Genomic DNA, 18,892 nt, shown 5'->3' with positions numbered 1-18,892 from the left:
TTGGAAGTGAAAACCAAAAACAACATCACTAATTAAGCCCCAAAATGGTGCACTGAGGAACCTCCCTGCAAAAACGGGGTTTCAAAGCTTACCAGTTTTTCCTTCTTCTTTATGAAGGATTTTCTCTGCTCTCCAGTCCATGAATGCCAGAATCAAGCCACATAATAGTGAAAAGACACAGGTTACACCCCCTGAATCAAAAGCCAAGAAATAACACCAATTTAGGGACTAGGCTGGGAAGTGCCTAAAAGCAGGGACAGAAGTTCACCAAGCGGGCCCCACTACTAACAACCCTACACTAGGAAGACTGTCCTTCTAGAAGGGGCTGGACAGACCAAGTGAAGAGTCAGGGAGGCTCAGGTGGGTCAGGCGCTCGCTGGAGCGCGGCAGAAGAGCTGCTACAGAATACGGAACCGAGCTGAGGAGGTGGAAAGCCAACTAGCCCCACAGCGTCACCTTTAGCAATGATGGAGAGCGAGAGAAGGCCGAGGGGGCCAATCCCTGGCCTGGCTGCTCCTCCATAGAAACACCTGCTGCCAGCCCAGGCCTGCCCCCTCCCTGCGATCCGAACCCCCATTTCCTAAGCACTCGGCAGGGGGAGTTATGGACTGAGCTTTAGGAAAGGGATCACCGAAAAGGGAGGAATGAGGGGAGAACAAGATGGTTTGGGAGGCTTCCGCGTCAGCATCTTGCCTCCTTAGGAAACCTTCACCTAAAGAATCAGCATGGCTGTCCTCCCCAAACCCATCCTTGTCTGCCAAAAAGCCTGCAGAGACCTCCTGAGGAGAGAGAGCTCAGCACAGTCGAGCCTGGAAGCTGCTGTTCCCCAGCCAAGCGCTTCACCACCTTCCCCCCACACTGGGCCCTCTGGAAGGACTGAAGCTGATGGAAGGAACAAGCCCCCTAGAAGAGAGGCCAGGCCAGGCTGACGTCCCCCACCCAGAAGGGGGCCTGACGAGACCCCGTGTCCTCTGATGCCCCGAGCAGCCCCCTTGTAGCACGTCCTGTGAGGGACAAAAGCACTAACCTATCATCAGGGTGACCCCAAGGGTCGTGTGGCCCGGGGAGCCAATCAGAGTGGCTATCCTGTGGTACAGCCATCCCATGACGTTCAGGTTGACGGTACTCCCCTAAAGAGGAAAAGGAGAAAAGTGGCGTCTTCAGTCACGCTCGCCTTTAGAAACACAGAGACCCACGTGTGCCAGGAGCGAGCAATCGCTTCAATTTCTCACGTGGTTCGACGGGGATAGGATCGGGGTTTGGGCATTAAAAGATCCCTCGCAGCAAATGTGAATAACATGGAAATAGGTTTGAACAACGATCCATGGATAACGCAGGGGACTTGCTCGCCAGCTGGGGGAGAGGAGAGGGAAAGAGCATGAATCATGTAACCAGGAAAATATCCTGAATTAACTAATTCTGAAATGGGTTCCGTTTCTTTTCCAACCACATATTATAGGGCTAAGTTTGTGGAGGAACAAAAGAAACTCGCTTTATTCTAGGTCTTTTTAAAGGTTATTGAGAAAAGCTTCCCTTGGCCTAGCCAGATAATGGAACAAATAAATAAGAAGCATCCGTATTGCCTGAAGGGGGAAATATTCACACAAGGGAAAAAGCCTCTGGAAGCAGCCAAACAACCATGTGTGCTCCATGATTCGGGTCTTGTTTGGGAAGCCAAGTGTCCAAGGGCCAGGAGGTCGGGCTTCCTTCCACAACCCTGTCTGGAAGCTGCAAAATGGGCTGGAAAAGAAGCGCCAGCACTAATCCCCACTCCGAGGGGCTTCGGGGAACATCGTGTGACCAGCAGTCCGTCTGGACCCCTATTGGAGGCCATGATAACCGGACATTATGACTGAATGCGATCGTTTCCTGGGGCTTCCCCCTCTAAGCTAGGGAAAGAAATGCATTACCAAAGAAGCCGCCCTCCCAACAAGCTTAGCAGGGGTGAAAACACAAATAAAATCTCTTCTTTAAATCACGACAACGCTGAAACATCTGTACTATGACTGGTGCTCTAGAAGGACTGCCGGTTTTCCTTCTAACAATCCTCTTTAAATAAAGAGCCTCCTGGCTCCTGGAGGCCAAGGACAAAGCCTCCACTTCCTCCACTGGCCTGGCCAACACGAGGGCTTCCCCTGCCAATGAAAGAATGCATTCCAGGAGTCCCTGGACATCAGGTCTGCGCTGGCAGTCCTTCCCTCGGGGAGGCTGGCGCTGCCTGCGATGGGGGCCTTTCCCGAGCTGGGTCGCTCCCCCCTCTCCCAGGGGTCCACCACACATTGACCTCAAGGCTGGCGTGGACGCCCGGGACAGCTCACGCGATGCCCGAGCCTCTGACTCAGGCCCTCTCCCTCTCCCGCCTGTCCACAAATCACGGCTCCTGTCATCAATCCTGCACGATAACTGGGTCTTTGGAAGCCCACCGAGGACCGGGACGAGCTGGGACGGCTGACTGACGGATGCTATTCTCAAGAGCCTCTAAAGAAGCAGGAGCCCAACAAGAAAAGTGTTTGGCAAAGAGAGTTTTCCAGGGGAGTTTTCTGGGAGGACCATCTAGAAATCTGAGGCGGAGAAAACTGGGGACGTGACTTCGGGGACACGCGTGTTCCTGCCTGGGGCAGCTGCCAAACACGTCTGTTGAAAGTGGAGGCCGGCCTCCCCGGGAGAAGAGAGAGCCAGAGGGCCCTGGCTGAACCGAGAAATCACGCAGGAAGGCAGGCAGAGAAAAGGATCCGAGGAGAGAGGAGGTCACTAAACGTGATGACCACAGGGAAGAAGGAGGAACCTGACATGGGGGGAGAGAGGGCCCCCCCCATCCCCAGGCCACTGGGCTCTAAGAGGGACCCCTCCTATCTCTGCTTTACTTCACTACTTCAGAGGCAGCTCCTGATCGCTTCTGCTCTGCAGGCTCAGAACCAGCCAAAGAAAGGAGGCTTCCTACAGAGAGGCTGGGAGGTCTCCCCATCACACACAATAGACCCGTGCCCAGATGCACACAAGCAGGCTTCAAGCACAGACCCGCCCCCCCCCCCCCCCCCCTGCACCTTGTTCCCAGCCCCAGGAAGATGCTGCTTGGAGATCCCCTGCTCAAGAGCACAGAAGGCCCAGCCCGGGGTGGTGGTGGAGACATCTCAGGCCTCTCTGACTGGGGGATCCCATCGGGGGTTTTATCTGACTCTGGGGGATCCCATCGGGGGTTTTATCTGACTCTGGGGGATCCCATCAGGGGTTTTCTGGGCAGAGATCCTGGAGTTCTTTACATTTCCTGCTCCAGCTCATTTTATAGATGAGGAGCCCGAGGCAATCAGGGGGACACACTAGTGAGTATCTGAGGCCAGATTTGAACTCAGGTCTTCCTGACTCCAGGGCTGGTCCTCTATTCCCAAGAAGGAAGGCACAAACAAGGTGTGACAGGGTCTGCCAGCTCAAGGCCCATTTCTACTAAAATGGGGCGATCTGGATGGATTCACAAAGGAGGAGACACGGCCAGGAAATGCCTGCAACGTGTCTGTAACAGTTGCGTCTCCTCCCCAGGCCTTCAAAGACTCGATGACTCTCTCAACATTTCTGTCCTCTGGCTTCTCCGGGCCTCAGTTTCCTCCTCTGTAAAGCCGGAGCTCGGCGAGGTCATTTCGGAGGGCTCTTGCAGCTCTGGGCCCTCCTTCCCTGGGATTCCCTCCTCGCACCAGAGGCCGGAACGTCCTAAGAAAGAAAGGCTTGGGGGAGCTGGCTACGGGAATGGGAGGCAGCTGCTGAGACGCTTCACGGTACAAGAAGGAATTCATTTTTGCTTCTGCTTCCAAAAATATCAGGACACTCAATGTGGGGAAGAAAATTATCCGCCTGAACAAGGAGACCAAAAACTTAAACTTTAAGGGAAAGGGGGAAAGTCCAGATGAGATTACACAACTGCGGAGGGAAATAAGTGTGATGTCAAAGGTGCCAATAATTAAGGAGAAACTAACCTGATCTCAAACCTACCGCTGAAGCTGGACTAAAATGAAGGGCAGAGAGGGGCCAGGGAACAAGATCGAGCTCTGGAGGACAAGGAGCCGAATTCAAATCCTCAGCCGCAGCGACCCGTGTTGCCTCATGCTACAGGTGGCGGTTTTCTCAATCAAAGAGGACGAGGCCGACCCAGAGGACTTCCATGGTCCCTCCCAGCTCTCCATGGAGGGTCCTCGGGAATGAATCCTCGAATAGCAGAAGAGGAAGCCACTCCCCACATCGCAGGGACGTGAGGCAGAGTAAAGACGATCCTCTCCCGACACTCAGCCCAGGCCGCTGCAAGTCACTCCAATTGTCAGCACAGTTTTCCTCACCTGGACCTTCAATCTGGCCCTGAAATTAGAGGCAGGGCCCAAGGCTCGGCCCAGAGGGGTCAAGTGGAACAAGGCACAGGCCGCTTCCCGGAGAGGGTCCTTCTGAAGCCTTCGCAGGGCCAGGCCTCCAGCGCCTCTCTTTTCCAGGCTCTTCCTTCGGTGCGTAATTGTAGATCATGCCTCGGCCATCATCCCAAGATCATCACGATGATCCCGCTGCCTTCCTCTGCAGCGAGTGGCTTATCCGAGCCCCTCCTAACGCGGGGCCCCAGAGCTGCGCCTGGGAACCACACGTGGTCTGGCCAGCGTCCGAGCCCAGGACAGTCCCCTCCCTGCACCTGGCCGCGTCCCGCTGCTGGCTCACACTGGTCTTGGGTCTGGCCAAGCTGCTGCGCGGCCACACCGAGGAGCTGCCTCTTGTAAGCCAAGGGCAGAAGACGGCGTGGAACTCCTCCGCTGTGTTTCATCTTCTTAAACTAGGTCCAAGGGTCTAGCCCAGCAAGACCTCTGGGGACCTGCCCTCGATGTCACGGCTGCGTCTGTGCCACACACATCTCCTAAGCTCGAGAGAACATAACGCGCTCTTGCCTTTCTCGGGAACCCCAGACCCTGGGCCACTCCGTTCAACCTCTCCTGCCCCATCAATAGGAAACCATTAAAAACGCTCTCGGGGCTGGTCATCCGGTGAGTCCCCAAAGTGCTCTTTCTCCCATCCAGCCCGTCTCCTTTCTATCTTTCCACAAGAGCAGCACAACAGGTTCTGCCAAAGGCTTTGCTAAAATCTTGGCCAACGACATCCATGCCATCCCCTGATCTGCTCTTCCAGTAGCCTTGTCAAAAATGAAATGAGGAGGGACAGCTCCATGGCTCCATGGATAAAGAGCCAGGCCTGGAGATGGGAGGGCCAGGGTTCAAATCTGACCTCAGACACTTCCTAGCTCTATGACCCTGGGTAAGTCACTTAATCTCAATGACCTAGCCCTCACTCCTCTTCTGCATGGGAACCAAAACTCCTAGTATCAATTGTAAGACAGAAAATAAGAGTTAAAAAGAGCCAATAAGGCCTCTCTTATTAGCTGGCTTATCTTGAGTTTTGACTCTCCTTTATTCATTAGTTTCTCTTCTTTCCAATCCAAGGACCATCCTTTTTGGCAAAGCAAACAGAAGGGACGTAGAAGGTGAGCACCTCCTAACATGGTCCCATGAGCAGTGGTCTGAGTCTCGCCTCTGGATTCTCCTCTTTTCCCCAGGGCAGCAGTTATTGGAGCCTTCCTTGCAAGCCTCAGCATATTGCAAGCTTGGAAAATGGGTAACCCTTGTGAAATGTGTCCTCCATCACCTTCCTGACATATCTTCTATCTGGCTCTTTTTCTTAACCTCCTACTTCTATCTTATTAGTTCTAAGACAGAAGAATGGTAAGGGCTAGGCAATGAGAGTGAAGTAACTTGTCAAGGGTCCCACAGCTAGGAAGTGCCTAAGGCCAGATTTGAGCCCAGGTCCTCCCAACTCCATGCCTAACGTTCTATCCACTGGGACTACCTACCTGCCCCCTTTCTGTGACTTTTTATTTGTTATTGTTTTTGTTTTTTAAACCCTTACCTTCCATCTTGGAATCAATACTAAGTATTGGTTCTAAGGCAGAAGAGTGGTAAGGGCTAGGCAATGGGGGGAAGTGACTTTCCCAGGGTCACACAGCTGAGAAGTGTCTACGGCCAGATTTGAACCTAGGACCTCCCATCATCTCTAGGTCTAACTCTCAATCCACTAAGCCACCCAGCTGCCCCAATCTGTGACTTTTTAAAAGTTAAGGTGGCAAGTTTCAGCTCAGGTACTTTATCTAATTATTTATAAACTCTGGGCCCATCTCTTTTCTTCTACTAGTGCTTTTAGCGGGGAACAAATAAACAAGTTTGGGGGGTTTGTTTCATTTTGTTTTAAAGAAGGTCGGACGTTTTATTTTCTAATTCAGTTACCAAAGTACAGGATGGGGAACATCTGCTGGCCTGAACCACATGAAACCTTGAAGTTCTAACCGACTAAAAGCAGAGCAGAATAATGCAGGTCAGAAGTACAACTCAGCTGTCAAAGGGGCCAAAGGCGCTCCTGGCGGCCTCCAAATCGTACCCAAGCCAATGAAGGGGCGCTGGCCAGAGACAAGTTAGCCGAGTGTGGTCAGAGCTGAGGACTACAAGGAGAGAAATAATGAGCAACTAAAGCAAAGCCAGAAAGCGCCTGCAAGGGCCTGGGAATCATTGCATCAGCTGAGAGGAATGAGACTGGTTAGCCCTGAAAAGAGACTTGCAGGCATTGTCAAATTTATGATAGCCCTCAAGCTATCGGAAGACAGGTGACCAATGAGGTCTAAAGCGTCAGAATCACGCAGCGAAGCATTCTGGTTGGGGACACCAAAGAACTTTCCCCAGTGGAGTTTGAGGTTTGTTTGTTTGTGTGAATAAAACTGAATAAGCTACTCAAAAACAGGGAACTCAAAACCAGGGAGGCTCAATTACCTCAAAATGTAGGCTCAGCAAATAAAGACTAGAGGAGTGAGTCAGTCAGGGATATCCTAAGAGCAATCACTGTTTTAAGCAGGATGACCTCAAAAGGCCCTCACACACTCTTCATAGGAACTACTATCACTGAGATCACTGGACAGCAGGATCTCATACAATGTTTTCTATGTCTGAAAAATGGTCTCACGCGTACGTTTTATGTCTCTGTGTATGCATAACATTGAAATAATAAATAGAAACAAAATAAAAATGTTGTTATTTTAATGATTTAGTTTTACTTATTAAAACCATACATGTACACACACGCACACACGCACACACAGTTGTCTACAAACCCCCTAAATACGAAATAGTAAAAGAACTTCTTTACTGTCTGCTTATATAAGAGCACACAGCCTAGCCAGAGCAAAAAGGTTGTGCGGCACCACCATTGAAACATTAATACATTGGACGCATGTTGTCCTACTCACAATTCTAGCCATGCTAAGCTGGAGTCCAAATACCAGGTTTAATTCCTTGCCCTTAAACCAACTCACAGCATAGGTATTTTGTGCAACTGCTAGGGACTCCCCACCAATCCTAAAAAAAGAAAATTCAAATCAATCATTTAATTCAACATCTCTCCTGTGCCAACTATGTGCAATCTTTCTTATAAAGTATTAGGAATAGATACAAAGATGAATGGGACAGAGGATGGGAGAAGAAACCTAAGTTTACATAGGATACAAATGACAAGTGCATCAGAAACAGTCACTTAACCCAGATTGCCTAGCCTTACCACTGCTCTACCATGGAATCAATGCATAGTATTGATTCTAAGATCGAAGATCTATGAGTGATTTGAGGAGAAAGAAGGAATACAGTTGATCTCAAGGAAGAATTCTTAGAAGAGAAAGATTTCAAAAAGGCAAAATGTAACAAGCTGATGGTGAGAGCAGAGGCAAGAAGGTAGAAAACTGCTAGAAAGGCAGTATGGAGGCCAGCATCAGCAGTACCTCACTATTTGAAGACAGAGGCTCTGCAGAGGGGCACATATCTACTTAGAAAATCACAAATGGCCATTTTCTATGTTGTACTGATTCTATTTTTGTTGCTGTTGTTAAAATTTCCCCATTCCACATTCATCTGGTTCTGTACTAGGGAGTTCTGATGGACCAGTACAACACCTGGAGTAGAGAATCTTTAATAAAAGTCAAGCTGAGAATTGGGTGTCTTTCAGTAATAAGGACCTGATGACTCTTCGGCAGAAAAGTGATGAGACTAGAGTATTAGGAAGATGTCTGGCAAATATGTGAAGGAGAGAATGGCAACAGGAAGAATAATTAGGAGGCCACTATGACAATCTAGGGGTAAGGAAGAATAAGGAGTACCTAAACCAATAGTACTGACAAAGAAGGCTAGAAAGGCTTGGAAACTGATGGAACAGCAATGCAGACCAATGAAAGTTGAGCTCCAGTAAATGGCTCTCCCCAAAACGCAAGGTTATTTGCCATCAATGACTTCCCTCTACTTAACTCCAAAACAAAACCATCATCACCCTGAAGGTTCAAGAGAACCTTCAGTTCTCTTATTCTCTCCAATCTCTCATTTCTGTCCTTTTGCCACTAGCACCCCAAGACTCCTGTCTCATCATGAAAGCAGCCCTAGGTTCTTGATGCCCCAGAGGCCTGAATTACTAAAGGGTCATTAAAAGAAATCTGGCCCCATAAACACACATTCTTAGTCCTTGCAACACTGAAGTATTCTTGCTATTGGTTACTTTTCTTTCATCTAAATTTTTGCAGTGCTTGTGTTCCATGATGCTGGCCAAAGAAATTTTCTTAATACATAGGCCTAACACCCTCTTCAGCTCAATTCCTTTCATTGGTCCCTACTACCAATCTCCTCTGTCTGGCCCCTTTAATGTTCATCCCTCTCCTTCTCTCCATTTCCCTCCTTTTCTCCTCCCTTTTGTTTTATTTCTTGTTCCTGGGCCAAACAGTGGTCTCCATAGGCAATTTGGTCTCCCCTAATGGCCACTCACACCTGAATCTCTACAAGTTTTCCCTAAGAAATCACACACTTCTGGGCAGGTCGACACTGTGATTATGTACACATACAGATTAACATTCTACTGTTCTCTTTGTTTTCAAGACTTAAAAAGCAGATATTAGAATCATTCCTTTATGCAACCATGCTCCAATGGTTGATGTCATCATGATCTATCCAGCATAAGCCTCTCTAGTATCTGAAATGCTAGCAAGCCCTGCCTATCATCCCATGAGCCCATCTGAGAGGGGCACATGATCTGAGGTTACTACATCCCTCCAGTGAGGCCTCAGCAAGCCTTCTATGACAGTGAACCTGCTGTCTCCCCAATTCTTGCTTCAGGGAAGACAAGATCAGCTCCTGATCCCAAACAAGCAGGGGATCCCAAATATGTCTTACCTGGTCCTAACATTTCTGAATCCAACCAGTTGTCCTCCCTTTGTCACCTCAGATAGGTCACTTCTCACTGGTGGGACCGTTTCCTCCTCTGTGAAATGAGGTTGAACTAACTGGCCTCTAGGTCTCCATCCAAACTGAATACAAATGATTTTTAACAAGTTCTGCCCAAGTTCCTCCTCAAGAAGAATTTTCACTTGCTTTCAATTCTTCCTTCTACCCACTGCCTACAAAATTCTCTCACTCCCTCACATAGCACATTAGAATTGTTCTTTAGTCCCTTACTTTCTGTCTCATTTGTACAACTGGCCTGTAAAAGCCACAGCAAGGCCACAGGCTGCCCTCTGCTTCTCCCTTTACATATTCTGGCTCAGTCAGCTGCTGATGCACTCATTGCCCCCTGAATTCGGTGCTCAAGCTCAAGCCCACTTCTTCCAGGAAGCTTCTCCTGATGCCCTCCCAGTCATGGCCCATGCTTTCTCCAATTCTTTGGTGTTTTCTTATCTGTCTATACATGTTATAAAAAAGCAGTCCAGCCTGTCTGTGAGGTGCTGGGAATCAGCCTACACCCACTATCCCTGTGGCCCTGGGCTAGTCCCTCCCTAGGCCTCAGGCAGCTCTCTAGGAAGCCACAGACAAGATGTGGCACTGGTGGATTGGTGGACAGTTGTCTGTGCTGGTAAAATCCTCTTCTTTCCATAGAAGCACATGGCTTATGGGCAACAAGATGTAAGTTCCTTGAGGATAAGTCCTGTTTGGTTTTTTTGTCCGGGTACCCCAGCACTTCAAACAGGGCTTTGCATCCAGTAGGTGGTGCTGTACTGTACCCTCCACCTTAATTCTGCCAGTGCTGGGCATACCCAGGCTTCTAAACTTGCAAACTAAACTGGCCTCTCTCAAGTCCTCTTAGACTCAATTTCTTCAGCCTCAACAATGGAGCTCTCTACCAGATATTCCTGTATGGAAATGAGATCCCAGTGAGTGATCAGCCTATATCAAATGGCTGCTGCCTTATGACAGTACTCTAGCAGGAAAAAAATGGCTAACTACAACCAGGGATGGGGAAAGAACCTGGTCATACCCTGCAGAATGAGCCACCATATTAATATTTTATCTATTCTTTTAGAGGGAAAAGGGGGGGGGGGGGCCTTAAACAATTCTCTTAAAGGAAAAAACTAACAAATATTTTAAAAAGACATTTTTAATAAAATTCACAGGAGGAAATTATAATTAGTTTCTGAGGAATAAATGAAATCATGTCTAACTTACCCAAATATAAATCTGCCCAACTGCATCAGCCAAAAGGCATTAAGTATTGCACCCAAGGCAAAAACAACCTGTAAAAGAAAAATTCTTTAGCATCCAGGAACAAGCAAAGTACAGGCACCTACCTGCACCAAAGAGAATAAAGAAATGCCCCAACATCTGAGATGGACTGAAAAGATTGAAATTGAATGCAATCGGAACAGAAGCCTATTTTACAACCTGTCTTGGCAGGTCAATCCCCAGGAATTATCTGAGACAGAGAATGTAAGTGGCTTGCTCGGAGTCACACAGCTAGTATAAAGGGCAAACAGTTTTCCTGACTCCCAGTCCAACCCTCATCCAGGCTGTGCAGACCCAGAGAAATTTATTAAAATAATTAAAATTTGGGGGGCGGAAGGGGAAGGGGTGCACAGCTGAGTGGCTCAGTAGATTGAGAACCAGGCCTAGAGATGGGAGGTCCTGAGTTCAAATGTAGCCTCAGACACTTCCTGGCTGTGTGATCCTGGACAAGTCACTTAACCCCCACTGTCTAGCCCTTACCACTCTTCTGCCTTAAAACCAATACACAGTACTGATTCTAAGACAGAAAGTAAGAGTTTAAAAAAAAAAGATAAGTTAAATTTTAAAATATCAGTCCTATCATCTTCAAATTTAAGGCAGATTTGACACATACCTATTTCAATAAACTTCATTAAGGGTATTTATCCATAGATCACATACAGCCAGATATCTAAGTATTCATTACATTCCAAAAATTCATTTATTCAGGCAAAATTTCTAATGCCTCTCCAAGCCAGCCTTACCTGTCCAATACAAATAATGAAGCTAAATATAATGGAGCCCCACCTAGAATGAAAGAATTTAAAATCCATTACTACAATCCAGTAACCAAGTCATCTATAAAATACATTTCAGTTTTCACTACCAACAGTCTCTCCACTCTCTCGAAGAATGATCAGTGATTTCAAAAAGAGGCAAAAGGTTCTCAGAAGCCAAATTTCTCTAGAAAATTCCAAAGGATTCAAGAATGTCAAATTTTAACTTAGTTCACTCTAACTTCTTAAGCAAAATTATGAGATGAAAGTCCAAAAGTTTTCACTAACCAGAGCCATTCTTACAGCAAGATCTGTGTAGTAATGACAGTGGCAGACTTGTAAAAGAGTTTTTGACAATGAAAGGTCAGGTGATGCTAACCTGTGGCTCTAATCTAGAATCAACGCTGTAGCTTCTAGCTACTTCATTAATGCAAATCAAATGCCAAATTATCCAGTATGCAGAATCACTCCCCACCCCAAATTTTGGTCAGATCTAAAAATTGGCAAAGGTGGTCAGCTGAAACATCACACTCTCACATTGCCCCCTTTCTCGTTTTCTGTGAGAAGTGGCAATGACAATTAACCAATAAAAAGCCAATTTATAAGGAAAAAGGAAGCCATCTCTCTAGACCAAGTCTATATTACATCATCTGTCTACCAAGTGCAGATGGTTAATTCATCAGAAGCAACATTTTTGGCATTAACTCACCTTAAACTATTTTAGGAAATGAACAGGAAAAATTCAAAATCCCACCCCAGAAAAATACAAGGAAACTCTAGTCAGACTATTTCTGACTCCAGCACTGGAGGCTTTTCAAGAAAGTTTGAATTCATTCCTTCCTTTTCATTGATGCCAAGTGTTAAGAGTTTACTAACCCCCTTCAGAGGATATGCTGTGACTGTGGACTTACCGGATTCCAAATACCCGATCTATTAAAAAGCCACCAAAGAAACACAGAATCACATTGGGCCAAGAGTACCAAGAATACAGAAGCATGAATTGTGCAGTGCTCAGGTGCATGTCCTATATGGAAAAGATGAAGAAAAAAAAGGGCCTTCATTACATGTTAGACTGCAGCTTGGCAACATGTCACAGCCTCCTAAATCTGAGGAGGTTAGACTGCATTTCTTTGCTGTGTAAAGAAACACATGCCAGAGCCACTCCTTCCCATGTTCCAACTAGGACTGCTCTTCTCTCTACTAAAGGCCCCGTTTATGAATTTTTCCCCATGCAAAAATCAAGTTTCCATGAGAAACATAAATATCTGGGGAAAAGCAGAAAAGCAATCATTTGACTGAATTTAAACCTGCAAAAGATAAAGAGCAAATGAAGCATTAAAATGTGTTGGGAAAGTTAAAGACAAGCAGCAAAATTACACATATAAATATATGGTTGGAGATGGTCTCTATGCAGCAGCACAATGATTAAAGAACTGGGCCTGAAGTCAGGAAGGCATGAGTTCAAATCCTGAAGACACTGTCACAAATGACACTGGACAAATCACTTATTCTTTCAGCCTCAGGTTCCTGATCTGTAAAATAGCACCCATTTCACAGGGGTGTTGTTGCAACAATTAAATCAGATTTTATACACATGCACACACATATTTCCACATTCCTTTTTTAGGGGGTTTCTTTTGGATTATTTTATTGAAAGTTCTCAGAAGTTGTTAACTTTTTTTTTCCCCTCCATATTCTGCTCTGCAGCCTCCCTGGCTTGATTTTGCCTGGATTCTGAAAAGACAGGCACTGGCCCAGGTCATTCAGAGACTAGCAAACATCTTGAAATTCTTCTCATTTTCAGTAATGACATGAACTTTCTTTCTCATAGACATTTCTGAAAGGTATAAAAGGTTCTGATAGCTGGGTTGCCAACTTGAGTTCTTCAGGAGAGCCATCACCCTTCTTATGTACAAATGGTTTCTTGCGAAGAGGATTAGTTTGGAAAAATATTCTTTTAGCCACTGCACATTTGCCTGGAGATTCTGTAGACTTATTTTGGTGGCAAGGATCCACAGAGATATCAATGGTCTGTGCCACCCTTTTATGGATACTAGGCACCCCTACCCTCTACCAGCACACCCTTTGGTGTTTCAGACAAAAGGACACCTCATTATTGCCAAGGAGAGGACCAGATGCAAGGCAAAGAGCAATTTGACAGTTTTTTGCTTGATGGGCCTTCAGGCTTCTGATCTTCCTGGTTAGTTAAACCATTTGGCAACTCATCTTTGCCAGTCTTTGAGAAATGTATATTGAAAAAAGCTTTTTACAACCCTTAAAGCAGTATATAAAATGCCAGCTATTACTACATACACATAGAACAAAGGAAATTCTTAAATCGTGCATTCAGTTAGAATTTTCTAAATTGCCACACTTCTGTTCCAAAGTGACTTCTAACCCCAAAGCAATTACTTCCCCAAAATCCCTGGCATTTGTATTTGTAAAATTTGTATTAATAAAAAGATTTCTATTTAAAATGCCCTGCTCCAACCTCCCTACCCATAAACCTCCCAAGGAAAAGTTCCCCAAGGGGGAACTATCTATTCAAAATAGCTCAAACTTAATCCAAAAGTTCCCAGAACTGAATATAGTCAAGTGAAAAAAAGAGTAGATCAGGAGGGAGTTCCTGGGTTTGCCTTCACGTCCAGCTGTCACTAAGTCCTCTGGGGCTTATATCTCATCTTGAGAGCAAAGTCTCCACAAACAGGTTAAACAGGTTTTTGGATTAAATTAAGTGAAGGCTAGTAGTATTATTGTGACAAGTACTACCAACATTTCACATAAGTTTAATTCTTCACATGATGTGTTAGGGAAAATAATTGGGATTCTTCAAAATGTTATAGAAAAGGTAAGGTCCAGTGCACTTCTAAACAATGTCAGCTCGCTGAGGGCTCCAGAACAACTTGGGGCTCCCATCTTCCATGTACTTACCTCTCTCTGCCATGAGAATTACAGATTACAAGTTATGGTTATCTCCATGGTCATTTTTTGGACATAGAATCTGAGCCATGAGTGCCTCAGTGAAGCTTCAGAATAAACAGAAAAAAATTGAAAGGAGAATGGAAACTTACATTTTGAATCTGGATCTGGAGGGCTGCTGGATTATCATAGCAAAAATAGCTGCCTGGAAGAGGACCAAAGGCTAGTTGAAATCTCTGACATACTACGTTTTCCAACATTGACGATTTCAACTTACATTCACTAGCTTAAATGGCCACCTCTAAATCTCATTAAAAGTCTATCTCACACTCTCATGTTGGGCAAAATAATAACCAAAGAGTCTAGAAAGATAAGCAGGGCAGGCTGTGGTAGACATTAAAAGGCAAATAGAGGGGACAGCTGGGTGGCTCGGTGGATTGAGCACCAGGGCTAGAGTCTGGAGATCTTGGGGTCCAATCTGACCCCGGCCACCTCCTAGCTGTGTGACCCTGGGCAAGTCATTTAATCTCCATTATCTAGCCCTTACTGCTATTCTGCCTTGGAACCAATATACAGTAAGACAGAGAATAAGGTTTTTTGGTTTTACTTTTTAAAAAGGCAAACAGTTGATATTTTATCCAAGAGGCAACAGGAAGCCAGCTACCCAAGGTGGCTGAGGGAAGTCACAATCAGATTTGTGCTAAAGGGAAATGACTCTGACAGCAGTGTAGAACGGACTGCAGGGACTGAGCCCCACATCCGTGTCATCTTCCCGGGTAGACTGAGCCCTGGATCCCCTGGTCCCTTCCCTCCGACCTACAACCAGGCCTGTCTGTGCCAGGGAACCCCCGGGTTCACCCCCTCCCTCAAACCCAGTTCCTGCTTCCACTTCCTCTCTCACTGCTCAGGTCAGCCCAGTCCACTCACCGAAGCCCAGGAAGCACATGAATACCAGCGCCAGCAGCCGATGCGCCAGGTGGGCTGGGTCGCAGATCGCGAGCTGGGGGACGACCCTGGCCCCGGCCTCAGCCTCGGCTTCGGGTCCGGCCCCGGCTCCAGGCCCGGGGGCCGAGAGCTCCGGCTCTGCTTCCAGCAGAGCGCGATTCACATCGTCCTCCATCGCTCTCCTACAGCTGCCTACTGTCACATGACTTCGCGTGCCGGTCGGAACTCGGTCACGTGATGAAACCTCTCACGTGAACCCAGGCTTCGGGAATGGGGAAGGAGGAGGAATCCGGGTGGGCCTGCGTCATAGCGCCAGTAGAGGTAAAGGCCGAATCCGAACCTGCGCCGAAGTTATGTGTCAGAGCCTCAGTGCCCCTCTCTGCCAAACTACTAATTTTTCAGTCGATTATTTGTTTAATGGTTAATTGATTTAATTAACGTCTATCGTTTTAATGCTTAAATCAAAAGCATTTAAAAAGCGCCTCCCAAGCACTGAGATTGCAATTCGGTGGGAGAGAAGCGGGCAGGACCAGCAGTGCGCATGCGCACATAGTTCAGGGCCGGCGCCCACCGGAGACGATTACCAGGAGGAAGTACCAGAGTGAAGAGGGGCGGGCTTTGACCTCAGACTACCTGGCTGAGTGATCTTTAACAAGTCACTTGACCCCCATGGCCATGCTGTTGCTGCCATTCTGCCTTGGAATCAATACATCTTATTGATTCTGAGACAGAAGGAAAAGGTTGAAAACAAGAGCGGGCTTAGAGAGCCCCTGCCTTCGGTCAGCGACCAGCCGGGCTGCACATTCACTACTCTCGTCAAGGCGTCTCCCCGGGCCTCAAAGTTCTTACAGGAAGTCAAAGGACCCAGCTCCCTGGCCTACTCCCCACGTGACCTTGAAGAAAGGGCTGGCCTGGGTGACCTCAGAGATCCCCTCCAGCAATGGCCCTAGAATAGGAATATAATTTATATGGGGTCTGAGGGGCTTTACCAGTGTCTTCTTCGCATTCTACCCTCACTACAGAGTAGGTGCTCTCATGATCCCCATTTTACAGATGAGAAAACAGAGGCAGAGAGGATTTGCCTGAGATCACAAAGCAAGTGGCTGAAGCAGAATTAAGCCTTGGCTTTTCTTGATCCCAAGCCCAGCACTCTCTCCAGCTCTTTCCACTGTGTCTGACTGGCCAACTGTAGCCCCTGAGGGACCAACCCTTTCATCTCTGACATTCTATCTGTCCCACATCAGCTGTCGTTGTGGTATAATTGACCGGGAGACAACAAGGTCTGTATTCAGGTCTCCTCTGGGTGCACAGCACACAATTAGCGCTTAATCAATGCTGTTTGACTTGACCTGAATCATGCCTCATGCCCTTGGGACCAAGAGCATCCATTGAGCTTCTCTGAGGCTCCCTTTTCTCATTTACTGTTTGTAAAATGCTCCCAAGTGCCATTACGAATGTCAGCCATTATGATCCACCAGTCCTTCCAGATTTCCACCCTTCTTAACAGACTCAGCGACCCAAGTGGAAATGAAAGAGGATTTCTGGTCCTGCAACCAAGATCAATAATTTTGTGCCTTCTGGCTGCAACCAGTCAACTTTCTGTTCTTCATTCATTTTGACTTCTTGGACTGACCCAACAGATGCCCTCTTGGCTCACCAGGGGTGAATTCATTTTGCTCTCAATGAAGTCATGTTTTAAGTGCTGGCTGTTTAAAAGCTGGCCCTGGCAGACCACTCTTGTCTTAAATTGAGCTGCTCTTTTAAGGCTTACGGTCATTTGTCAGCCTTTCCCATCAGTCGGTGATTCGATGCCAGGCACTCTCCCATTATCTCTCACTTTTGCCTCATAGCTCTTCTCTGCTGGCAGTCTTACTGCATGGCCACCCTCCAGGCCATCAGAGTTTGTGCAAACTGCTGTCGGGAATCCTGATATTCATAGGCATGGCCTGGTCATGCTCACTGGCAATGAGCAGGGCAATTATACTGATGAACCATCAAAGGTCAAAAGGAAAGCAGTCTTGATTTTGTCTTGCCACAAGTGTAAGAAGCCACCATGATCCCCCCAGAATTTGAGATATGAGACTGATCATAGGAGGCCTTGGAACTGCACAAAGTAGAGGCAAACCTCAGAAATACAGGTTTGGGAAAGAGTCTTACAAGGAGATAGAAAAAGGAAGGAGAAAAAAGATGAAGGAAGAGGAAGATGGAAGCTTCTCCAGCTCAGTGCCATTGACCAGCATTTAGGGTTTTCCTTTCTCCAGTGAAACACCAATGTGCAGACATTCAGTTTTGTTACTATGCCCAGCAAAGAAGGATTGTATTCAAGAGAGGAAAGCTTTACCCTCCACTCTGAGGGACTTCTCCCTTTTCAAAATGGTACCAGTGGCTGCAAATCCTTGGAGACCCAACATGATTAGACAACAGATTGCTAAAATGGACCATTTTTTTCTGGTCCTCTGAGGGACATTCACTGTGCCTTGCTCCCAGTCAATAATAGCATGAAAGGTCCAGAACTGGACTGGATTCCCATCCCTTTGAATGTTTACTATTAACATATTTTTCTAGGGATGGCTAGGTGACTCAATGAATAAAGAGCCAGGCCAAGAGATGGGAGATCCTTGATTCAAATCTGGCTTCAATCACTTCCCAACTGTGCTCCTGGCAAGTCTCTTAACCCTGGTTGCCCAGCACTTGGTATTCTTCTTCCTGGGAACCCATACACAGTATTGATTCTAAGATGGAAGGTGAAGGTTATTTACAAATAAATAAATAAATGTATTTTCCTGTTTTTATCTTTCATTGATATTTTAAGTAAATTGTTCTTTTACATACCTCAATGTGATGTGTTGTTGCTGTTGTTCAGTCATTTTTTCAGTCGTGTCTGACTCTTCATGATTCCTTTTGAGGTTTTCTTGGCAAAGATACTGGAATAGTTTCTCATTTCCTTCTCCAGTAGACATCATGTGCTAAATATAGTTTGCCAAATGAGATAATTTGCGTAAAGAGCTTTGTAAATTATCAAGCACTATATAAATGGTCACTCTCATTGTTATTATTAATTGTAGCTAGTTATGGGGAGGAAATAGGGTTGCAGGGCATTAATTCAAGTAGATATTAACAGGTTCAGGACCAGGCTTTAAGAGGCTAAAAAAAGTTGGGGGAAGGGGATGAGAATTATAGCTTGTAGGTGTTACAAATGCAAATATCTGATGGCAGAATGTGAAGTCCTATAATATGTCCAAGCCTTTTGCCTGCTTATTGCCTTGGGTTGGCCCAGAGCATCATTGTCTAGACCAGAAGTTCTCAATCTTTTTGGTGTCATGGACTCCTTTGACAGTCTGGTAAAGACTATGGATCCCTTCTTAGAATCTTTTTGGTTTTTAATTTATGATTGAAAGAAATACTCAAATTCATTTAGAGGCTAATAAAAATAAACATGCTATGTTTCCTCCATCCAAGTTTTCCCGGAAATCTCTCTCCAAATTAAGAGCCTATCATGGTCTAGATAAGTTACTTCAGCTGTCAAGGAACTGAGACCATACAATGACCCTGCGTCAAACTCACAGGATCATAGGTATAAAGCTCAAAGGTACAGCATAAGTCATCTAGTACAACCCCTTCATTTTATAGATGAGGAAATCAGACAGGTTTTATCATTTGCCCAAGAACACACAGGTAATAAGTGAA

The 18,892-nt window shown here is 46.3% G+C and overlaps 1 protein-coding gene and 1 pseudogene across 2 annotated transcripts in view; both read right to left on the bottom strand.

The window, feature by feature from the left end:
• The window catches only part of MFSD1 (major facilitator superfamily domain containing 1), a 28,675-nt gene extending 10,825 nt beyond the window's left edge, over nucleotides 1-17,850 (bottom strand). For both annotated transcript variants that reach the window (XM_056808447.1, XM_007502483.3), the window contains exons 1-8: nucleotides 15,188-17,850; nucleotides 14,413-14,465; nucleotides 12,253-12,365; nucleotides 11,330-11,372; nucleotides 10,530-10,597; nucleotides 7,307-7,415; nucleotides 1,028-1,130; nucleotides 93-191 (exon numbers count right to left, since the gene is read on the bottom strand). In XM_056808447.1, the coding sequence (XP_056664425.1) occupies nucleotides 93-191; nucleotides 1,028-1,130; nucleotides 7,307-7,415; nucleotides 10,530-10,597; nucleotides 11,330-11,372; nucleotides 12,253-12,365; nucleotides 14,413-14,465; nucleotides 15,188-15,380 (781 nt within the window). In that variant the 5' untranslated portion in view covers nucleotides 15,381-17,850. The remainder of the gene's footprint in view (nucleotides 1-92; nucleotides 192-1,027; nucleotides 1,131-7,306; nucleotides 7,416-10,529; nucleotides 10,598-11,329; nucleotides 11,373-12,252; nucleotides 12,366-14,412; nucleotides 14,466-15,187) is intronic.
• LOC130455786 (60S ribosomal protein L13-like) lies at nucleotides 12,382-14,285 on the bottom strand (annotated as a pseudogene).
• Nucleotides 17,851-18,892: the final 1,042 nt, after the last annotated feature.

This window comes from Monodelphis domestica, chromosome 8 (genome assembly GCF_027887165.1).
Source record: "Monodelphis domestica isolate mMonDom1 chromosome 8, mMonDom1.pri, whole genome shotgun sequence".
NCBI lineage: Eukaryota > Metazoa > Chordata > Mammalia > Didelphimorphia > Didelphidae > Monodelphis > Monodelphis domestica.
The sequence above is the reverse complement of the archived record's forward strand: the minus strand, read 5'-3'. Positions and strand labels throughout refer to the sequence as shown.